The 10,576-nt window shown below is 31.4% G+C and overlaps 1 protein-coding gene across 1 annotated transcript in view; it reads left to right on the top strand.

The window, feature by feature from the left end:
- Positions 1-9,641, top strand: part of LOC111711365 (uncharacterized) — a gene marked incomplete in the record, with an annotated part of 16,868 nt that extends 7,227 nt beyond the window's left edge. The window contains 16 exon segments of the mRNA XM_023485705.1: positions 112-203; positions 559-655; positions 2,331-2,383; positions 2,926-2,993; positions 4,541-4,603; positions 5,006-5,077; positions 5,720-5,773; positions 5,915-5,994; positions 6,486-6,599; positions 6,665-6,721; positions 6,927-7,183; positions 7,329-7,491; positions 7,648-7,860; positions 8,339-8,463; positions 9,005-9,065; positions 9,426-9,641. Of these exon segments, the coding sequence (XP_023341473.1) occupies positions 112-203; positions 559-655; positions 2,331-2,383; positions 2,926-2,993; positions 4,541-4,603; positions 5,006-5,077; positions 5,720-5,773; positions 5,915-5,994; positions 6,486-6,599; positions 6,665-6,721; positions 6,927-7,183; positions 7,329-7,491; positions 7,648-7,860; positions 8,339-8,463; positions 9,005-9,065; positions 9,426-9,498 (1,642 nt within the window).
- Positions 9,642-10,576: the final 935 nt, after the last annotated feature.

Genomic DNA, 10,576 nt, shown 5'->3' with positions numbered 1-10,576 from the left:
TAGGAAAGGATGTACCTCCAAGGATTATATATATTCAAGGAAAGGATGTACCTCCAAGGATAATATATATTCTAGGAAAGGATGTACCTCCAAGGATAATATATATTCTAGGAAAGGATGTACCTCCAAGGACCTGCACAACTTTAACTGTCCGGAGGAAAGTAGCAAAAACCAAGATCACTCCAGATATGCAGACCCAGAGGGTAAAATAGTTCATTTTTGTTTTAATATTATTGTTATTGTTATTGTTATTATTATTGTTATTGCTGTTGTTATTTTTTTATTGCTATTGTTATTTTTATCGTTATTTTATTGTTATTGATATTGTTTTGTTATTCCTTTGCTATTTTTTTGTTATTTTTATTGTTATTGTTATTGTTATTGCTATTGTTATTGTTATTGTTAATGTAATTGTTATTTTTATTATTATTGTTATTACTTTTGTTACAGTTATTGTTATTATTATTATTGTTATTGTTATTCTTTCTTATTGCTATTGTTATTATAATTGTTATTTTTATTTTTTGTTATTGTTGTTATTGTAATTGTGTACTGCAGACTGTGGTTCCTTCTACCTGTGTATTGGTGGTAAAGCTCGAAAGAATGGTTGCGGACAAGGATTGGTTTTCAAACAAGAAACAACCTCGTGTGAGAGGTAAACTTGGATTAAATCCATCTAGGGCTTAGCTGCAAACTTGTGTGTTAAAAACTCATAATTCCGATTGCTTGATCTTGATATCCGCAGTGGACATCTCTTTATATACGTTATTCCTCGAGAGTGAGATTACAATGCGGGTTCTGGAATAAAGATTAAATCAATCTGAAGATTAACTAAAAATCGAGATTAAGAATTGATCTCTACTTATATCCACATTCCACAATACAAGAGTTCCCGGCTCAGATCAAAGCTCCTTTAAGGGAAAGGATTTTGTAAAAATTAACTGAAAATTTTTATATCAAAAGTTAAAAATAAAAAGTTACTTTTTTTAGAACCCGTTATATTAAAACTATTTGACGTCAATTTTGTCAATGGTTATGTCTAACCTGCTATTAAATGGTATAGCTTTTGGAGTTAGTGAAGCAAGATGGGAAAAGTACTAAAATCCCATTACTATTACCATAATAAGTTCAATATTTAAATACAAGTTAATCGACTTAAAGTGACATTTAGACGGTATGAAATGTAATTATTGACAAAATAAACGGAAATGAAATGTTTTCAAAGCTTTATTACTTTTGGATTACTGCAGTATATATAAAGTTGTAATTTCTAACTGAACATGCAACCAATCAAACATATTATAAACAAATTATAAGTCTGATTCAAAGTGGTTCCCTTAAAAACTTATCTGCTTAAAGGGAGTGTTCGCGAAAAATGAAAGGGGGTATAGGCTTAAGGAGAAAAGTGTTAAAAACGACTCACACCGAAGAACGCAGCGTCCAAACAAATTCGGAAAGATGCAACATTCAGCTCGGATCGTAAACAAATCAATTTAATTCCAAACAAATCATTCAGATATTACAAACAATAGTCATCGATTATTTTTCGACGCATTCGTATACAGTTAATTTTTCATAATATTTTTGATTTAGTTTTTTAAAAATAATTTTCGCTGGCGCTGGATTTTCAAACATTCCCGGAAAATATGAAAATCATCGAAAAAGGAATAAATGTTTTCAAAAGTAACTCTTAGATCATAAAAAATACAAAATATTATGAAATATCAACTGTTTTTGGCGAACACTCCCTTTAGGAATTATTATGTATTGAGTATCCGAATTTTCTCTGCTAAAGTGATATTTTTCAATAAAGTACTTTTTTAAATTGCAATTGTGTAATGCAGCAAACTTTTTGCCTATTTTGGAATTTTTACGGATTTAAACGTGTAATGCATCGAAAAATAATCGATGACTATTGTTTGTAATATCTGAATGATTTGTTTGGAATTAAATTGATTTATTTACGATCCGAGTTGAATGTTGCATCTTTCCGAATTTGTGTGGACACTACGTTCTTCGGTATTTATCGTTTTTAACAATTTTCTCCTTATAGACGCAACAGATAGAAGTAATATTAGTAGCAATCAAAAGCGCTTTTTTATCGCATTAAACCTATAACCCCTTTCATTTTTCGCGAACACTCCCTTTAAGAAATAATATGTATTGGGTATCCAAGTTTTCTCTACAAAAGTCATATTTTTCAATAAAGTATTTCTTCAAGAATAAGCAATTTTATGTTTTGTTTAAAATAATAATTATTAATATTTATTTCTCTATTTACAAAAGAATTTCTTCTTCTTTGAAATTAATTCTTTTTGCTATTTTGCCAGACAAGAGACTGTTGAGGGTCCATGTGCAACCTGGTTTAATGCAACATATCTAGGTAACATTCATCAAAACTAGATAAAGGGCTTATTTATCTGTTTTAGAATATATATAATATTCCAATTTTTGTCATAATTTATAATACATCGAAAACCAAAAACCATTTTGTTGATTTCCAAATTGTGCAATACGTTATACATTGCATACTGTATGTTCGATATGATAGTGTACAGGTTTTATAAATATTCAATGCAATTGTTTTCGTGTCTTATATACGTTATACATTGCAAACTGTATGTTCGATATGATAGTGTACAGGTTTTTATAAATATTCAATGCAATTGTTTTCGTGTCTTATATACGTTGAATGAAGTTATTATAGATGATATTGAGAAGTTACTGATTTTGGTAACTAATAAAACAAGCGGGAAATTATTAAAAATTAAGTTTAAATTTGGTTTAATAGCTTGATAATTTCATTTTGTCTGAAAGACTATGATATTTATTCAATTTTGATGGAATTTATCACATATTTCCCGTTGAAGGCAGAAACCAAAATCTTTGAACAATTCTTTTAAAAAATGTAATTCTTTTTTTTAGAAAGCATTTTCCCTCCTAGAGATGAAGCAAAAGAAAAGGCATTTCAGGAGAGAAGAAAGCGGCCTCAGGTATAATTAATCCCTTTAGTTTAATGTTGATTACCTCCTTCATGCTAAATCCTACGTTACTATAAAGCCATCGAGCTAAAACAAAAATAAAAACATTAAATTAATTTAAGTATCCATGAATATAAATGGATTTAAAAGTTTTAAGATTAAAAAAATAGAAAAATTATTAAAGATCAACAACAGTTAGAAATTAGGTCAGTTCTGAATATTACGAATGAATGCACAGAAAATTATGGAGTTCTAAAATTATTCTTTCCAAAAACTTTGTTCTTTCAAATTTGTTTAATTGATTATACCCTGGAGTCTGGATTTAACTGGAGAAATAAAATAAAGAAAAATCCCATTCAAGTTAAATTTTATAGAAAATAAAAATTTATATTCACGGTACAATAAATCTGTTCCTAGGTGAAACCCCCTCCCTGAGAAATGAGATGAGAGGAAAGCCTATATAATTGAAAGTTTAAAAATATAATCATGATAATATTGCCCGTATACCACAGGATACACCCGGAGCATGGTTTCCATATTTATGCATGAAATATATTTCCTGGAAAACATATTTTCCTAATAAAGAAAATGACGCTTAGCCAAGTTCAGAAAAGTTAAAGCATCAAATACAATTTTCGGGAGGAAAATATTTTCAAATATAAATTTAGGTATTTTAAAAAAAATCAAAGTTTCTTTAATAATTTTACAATAGATAATCTGGTTGTTTTTGAGCCGAGCAGGAGGGCCAAGCCTTGGTAATTGCTAAAAAAAGTTGTCGTTAATAATAAAATAGTTTTAAAGTTTTGCGTTAAAATAATACAAACAGCATCCACATTGATCAATTGCAATCTAAGACAGGGTTGACAGGGTTGACAGGGTCGCATGATTTACAGCTCTAACTTGATTTTGCTTTTTTGGTAGCCCTAAACATGAACATTTTAAAACTATAAAAAGCTATAGTCTTTAAGAAGTAATTGGCAAAATTCTCTTTGATTTTTGCGTGGGAACGTGAGAGCTTGCAACATTTTAATCTTTTTAATTATCACTCCTTGCTGTTATCTACGCAGTTATCTGCAGTGAACAAACCGTGTATAGTGTGGGTTTTAGTGGAGAACGTGAATTTTTTGAAATAGAAAAACTTTTCGTTTTTGATTGTAGACTAGGACTCGCGAGGTTTGGTGAATAGGAAAGAAAGTATATTTCATTTGTTGTAAAGTTTGAACAATAGTTCACTCAAAGGTTTAAGAACATATTTAACAAAAACAAGTCATAAAATTACTTAATGAATGACTTATAATTTTAATATCTTAAAAGAGAAGATATTTTTGATTTGTCACAAAGTTTATAAGTTTAGTATTAGACAGGGTTTAAAAAATGAAAATAGAGACAAGCTCGTTAACATAGAGACATGGTTAGTAAATATTTTACAATTTTTTTACTTTTTTTAATTTCTAATTAAGAGAACGTTTTCATATCGGCCGGGTGACCGAAAAATGGAAACAAAGAAAAAATTTTCAAAATATCTTTATTAATGACTTCTTTTTTTTACTTTATTTTAGGCCCCAGAATTCCAGAGAAAATCTTCATTTCAACAAAATCGTCGGCCGGTCGATCCTCTTCAGGTGAACATTTACAAACTTTTGTTCTGTTCTTTCCAGTTTTAAAAAACTTAAACCTGTTTGTTTGATTGTTTGTATGTCTGATTAAACTCAGAGGTAACTACGTTATGGAATCACAGAAATGTTATTTAACTTGGTTTAAAAGTTGTGGATTGACTTCTACAGAGAAAGCAAGTATTCTATAAAATCAATAGAATTGTCTGTATTTCAAATCTAAATTTGTTTTGCTTGCTTTGGCAGTAAAACTTCAAAAAATCTGTGGCAAGAGCATTTTAAACTTTTTAGAAATAGATTTTACCCTGTTAGGTTTAGCAAAAAAATGTTTGTAACTTTTTTCTTTATCGTAAATATTTTTTAGGATTTTTTGCTTCTCTTCTTCCGTATCAATATATTTTTTTTATTTAGGATCTAGAATCCCTTCCTCCCCAGCTGGCGGAGTTGGCTTCAAACTCAGGCCTTGGATTAAGAGCACAGGAGGTAGTAGTTATTTATTGCTCAATGCCGCGATTTATTTATATAGATCCATTTTATTTTTTTTATGCAGTCATATCTTTTTTTAGTAATTTTTCATCTTTAAAGACCAAAAGTTATCTTTTGGGTCATGCCAAGTACTAATCAAAATTTGGACCTATAAGATTTACGGTCATTACCAGTTTTAAGCGGAACAAAAGTCGTCTTTGTTTTAACATTGATTAAAAATAAAGCAGAAAATTTTGTTATTGGTTTCTGCTATGGATGCTTTAGCTCTGAAAATGTTCTGAGGTGGTAACTCAAGTATTGTGGATATCGAGATCAATGATTGATCTCGTTCTTTGTTAATCTACAGATTAATTTGATCTTTATTCAATGTCCTGTGAAGATATGTAATAAGATTCCAATTTTTAAACTGAAGCATTTCTTCTGCAGTGTATAGTTACAGTTATACAGTTTAGAATTGTAGATCCAACAGAAAAGTTCCAAGCTCAGGCGAAATTTTTGGCAATATTTCTTATGAAAAGGCTTGATAAAGACGACTTTCATCCCGCTTTACACTGGTATTGACTGTACCATTTTTACGTTTATATGGAAGACTGAAATAATCAAACATAAAAATGTCCAAATATTTTGAATTAAATTTAGACAAGAAGACCTGGACCAGTTGAGAATACGATTCAAGAAGACCCAGCTGTCCAGGTTTAGAAATTAATTAAATAATAATTAGAGTTTTTTAATTAACTTGAATAGTGGAATTTTGAACCTATTCAACAAATTCTAAAGAAAGGACGGTTAAAACCCAAATAAACAAAAATATGCAAAAATTATTTTTTGTTCCAGGACGGAGAGAGACTGGAATTCTTAGAAAGTTTAAGAGGAAGAATTCCCCTTCAAGGGGTTAATCGAGATTCTCCAACCAGGTTTTTTTTGGAATATTCAAGGGGCTGTAGTATCAAAATCTAATTTCAAGTGACCAACCATTTGAAGATTCTAAATGTTGCCATTTCACCTTTATCAGATCAAATATAATTACGATTTCCTTATTTGTCCAACTTAAAATTAACTATTTTCAATTGCGAGTTGTTTATGTCTCAGAAACATTGAAGAAAATAACAGAACTCAGACAATTTCAAAAAGAAAAACATCGATATCATCCTCATTGTGACTCGGATAAAGGTTGAAAGGGTATTGTTGTTAATCTTAAATGCTACTTTGAATGAAATTTCACTTGAAATTACGTAAACCTGCTGTCCAGTTGATTTAACATGATTTATAGAGAAGTTTTTAAGATGTTGTAATATATTCTAAACCTTTGTTTTCGCAACATTTTTGTCTTTCTAACTTTTGGCACTTTTTTCCCCCAACACGTAATTGTGTTTTTATTCCCAACTCGTAATTATTGTTCTTTTAGAAGTCCATTTACAAGACCTCCAAAGCGGAACCCCGGAGGTCAAAGAGGCCAACCTCAATTTTCCTCTGAAGACCGCGGTCAAATTTCAAATCTCTCTGAAATTCCGGAACTTAGGTTTGTTAATATTTTTAAAATAAGCTAGTATCTAAATAATCTTTTTTACATTTCCTATTTTGTAGTGAACCTGAGACAAGTTTTGGTAGGAGACGAATCCCACAGTCAAGAAATCCTCAAAGGTGAATATCATTATTATCATCATTATATGTATCATCAGTATCATTATTATCTTAATCAATATAATTATCATAACTTTTTTCATTTTAATGATTAATATCTTTTTCGTAATTATCATCATTATTATAGTTCATAATTATCGTTGTTATAATAATTATTATCATTATTATGATTATTATAAGTATCACTTTATCGTATCAATTTTAGTGTGAACACTGCGGATAGTCTGGGTCCTTCAGATCTAGAATCATTCTTGAACAGAGATCAAGGATCGTTTGGCGATCTTCCATCATTTACTGCTCCTTCAGAGCAATCTCTACCTTCCTCACTCCCGACATTTTCAAGACCGGGGTTTAGAACTCGTCCACAAGCCTCTTCACAATCCTCTTCATCCTCATCATCATCATCATCATCTTCTTTATCTTCTTCAAGCTCAGTGTCGTCTTCTGATTCTTCCGACTCAGGTAATAATATCGAGGAGTGTGATATTTCGAAATTATGCGGACAGTAAAATCTCTCGAATAAAATTTGCTGAAAATACAACGTAAACCTGGCTCATATCGTCTGCACATTACATATAGAAGGTTTATCATGTGATATCTTCTACAGGGTTCGGAGCAAGGAGACGAGTCCCCGTGTCCAGAGGATCAGTACCAAGGCGGGGACAGGACCAAGGTTCAGTTCTTAGGCAAGGGCAGGAACAGGACTCAGTGCCAAGAAAAGAGCAGGGTTCAGTTCAGGAACAAGAGGAACAGGAGCTTAACGCAGAGAGGTAAGCTAGAAATGACAAAAAAAACTTTTATATCGGTTGGCAGCGCCAAACCTTTGTGAAGATTAATCTAAAGATCTCGATAAAGAGAAAATTTCTACTTAAACACTTTATAACAAATTGTGTCAAAATAACGGTGTTACAAATTCTTATTTCCAGTGCACCAGGACGCTCTCAGGTCCGTGCCGGAGTAAGACGAAGACCTGTCGGGTCAGCTCCACGTGGAGGGGGTGGAGGAGGGAGAGGAGATGGAGGAGAGGGTGCGAGGAAAGAACCCCTAGGAGGTAGACAACGAGGAGGAGAAGGTGTACGCCGAGAACCACAAGGACAAGGAGAAGATGATGGAAGACAAGAAGTACAGAGGAGAGCAAGGTATTTTACTCACCAAAAAGAAACTGACACTGAGTTACAAACTCGGCTTTGCGACATTTAAAAGTGCAAAACAATTTTCAGTTTTGAACAAAATTAGTTTGGTGAAAGTGTACGTAGGTGAAGGTTGTTTAATAAGGTTGGTTACCATTGATGCGCTTCAATGTACGGAAAATGTCGTCTGCTAAGATAGATAGATAAAAACCTCATATGACGTCACTATCGTCTATATAATAAGTGACGTCACATGAGGTTTTTACCTATCTATCTTAGGAGACGACATTGTCCGTATATTGAAGCCCATCGAGAGTAACCAACCTTATTATACAACCTTGACGTAGGTGTATTCTTTAAATTAATAGCATTAGCATTTTTTGCTGAGATCAGAGAAATGTCTGAAAACATGCAAATTTTTCTCCCTACTAATTTAAATACAACAATTAAAAAACAAATCGTTGTAACTTCCTTTTATCATTCTTAGGCCTGCTAGTCCTCAGAGTGTTTTGTCGGAGGAAACTATTGATAATACCTCCGATAACCTCTCAAACTTCCCCTCCTTCGGAGGCAGAGTGCAAGATTCTCAGACTGACTCAGTTCCCTCTGCAGGTGCATTTAATTTCTTTGAATTTATTTTTTCAATTTTATCTTAAAGGGATGTTCACCTACATGAAAGTTGGTGAATGGTTTAAAATGTCTTCTTCCATAATTTGTTAAGTTGTTTGATACCAAAGAGAATAATAAAAAATATTGTATGGGTGTCATCTCAAAGTAAAATTATTTTCAACGTAAAATATATTTGAGTAAAATATTTTTAACAAACTGAACTACAAAAAGTATTTAATATCTAATCCAGTATATGGAAGAAGACATTCAAAACTATTCACCAATTGTTATGTTTCGTGGGACACCCTGTATCTAAAATTAAGTAAAATAATGAAACCCCGTGTTAAAAAATGCAGTAAAATAATTTCCATATTATCGTTCAAAAATTCTAAAATTTAGATATTAAATTATTTTGATAAAGTTTCTTTTAAAACTTGTCAAGTTTAATGATGATGGTGCGAGTAAGGTGCATAGTTGAATAAATTAAATAAGGTGCAAGAAAAATTTATATTTTTAATGACAATTTTAATATTTTAATTTCTAGGGCCTCCACCTAAAAGGGGTAGATTAGAGGTTACCCAGCTCAACTCTCTACCTCCACTCAGGTTAGAATTAAATCATTTTTTAAATTAAAATAATAACAAATTTTTATTTTTTTTATTTTTCAGAATTTGTTTTTGTAAAGTTCCGCTTTAATTTTCTTATCAAATAATAATCAATAATCACTGTCCCTTTGATAAAAAAAATGCCATTTAAAATTGACTTCGGTAACCTTTCAACCATCTATTAAGTGAGGAGATACGTGGATACGCGCGTTAACAATTTCAAGATAGAAAAACAAAAATATCCTCATCATTTACTCTCAGTTAAAATGTCAAAGGGACTCGTTGTGAATCTTTGATGCTCATTTAAAAATTCGTTTTCAATATTATATAATACTCTCATATTTTATACGCCATTTTTAGATCCATTGAGGAAGAAGACGACTTTTCTAATTTCCGACTAAATCGTCAGCAATCCCGTGGCCGCCAATCTTAGATTCTTGTCAAATCATCAAAATAATAAAATATTAAACTTTCAAAAAATAAGTAATTAATAATTCGAATTTAATAGTTGTTTAGAAGAATGTCAGTATTATTTATAAATACAAATGTTCATGAATAAATCTGTATTGCAATATTTTTTATCATGTTTTTTTAAGAGAGATATAAAATATGAAGTTTCGAACAAACATAAATAATTTCACACACGATTTTATTCCCTGAAGTGTTAAAGGTAGAAGAAAATATCTTATGAAAATCAACCTTTAAATTAAAAACTGCTAAGACTTCAAATTAAAACTAATGGAAAGCTATAGTTGTAAACAAGTGTTTCTTCAGGTACGTGTGTAATGCATGTAATGCACAATGTATGATGTATATTTTCTTTTATCTCTGATTTGAGTAAAAAGTGTTGGATCTACAAAATACATATAAACTGTTTATTATCGGATATAAAATATAAATACATTTTCTTGGTTTCATGCAATATATCTAATTTATTTGATTAGAATCAGTGGATCTGATCAAATCAAATTGATTAGATTCCATAGATCTGATCAAATCAAATTGATTAGATTCAATATAATATCTGATCAAATAAAATTGAATAATTAAAAAAAAACACAAAACACGCTCCAATGAGGGGTTTAAAAATAATTTTATCATTTTATTGGATTATCAATTCTTTTTAAATCTCATCATATTTAACTTAATCAGTTTGGTTTTGATCATGAGCTGGGTTGGGTCATGTGCTGGGCCTTGGTTGGATCATGTGCTGGGCTGGATCATGAGCTGGGTTGGATCATGTGCTGGGTAGGATTGTGTGCGGAGTTGGATCATGTGCTGGATTGGATCATGAGCTGGGTTGGATCATGTGCTGGGTAGGATTGTGTGCGGAGTTGGATCATGTGCTGGGTTGGATCATGTGCTGGGTTGGATCATGTGCTGGGTTGGATCATTTGCTGGGTTGGATCATGTGCTGGGTTGGATCATGTGCTGGGTTGGATCATTTGCTGGGTTGGAGGGATCATATGCTGGGTTGGATGATGTGCTGGGCCTGGGTTGGATCATGTACT

This window comes from Eurytemora carolleeae, unplaced genomic scaffold, assembly GCF_000591075.1.
Source record: "Eurytemora carolleeae unplaced genomic scaffold, Eaff_2.0 scaffold1157, whole genome shotgun sequence".
NCBI classification, from domain to species: Eukaryota; Metazoa; Arthropoda; class Copepoda; order Calanoida; family Temoridae; genus Eurytemora; species Eurytemora carolleeae.
Note: the sequence above shows the minus strand (reverse complement) of the source record. Positions and strands in the feature narration are given on the sequence as shown.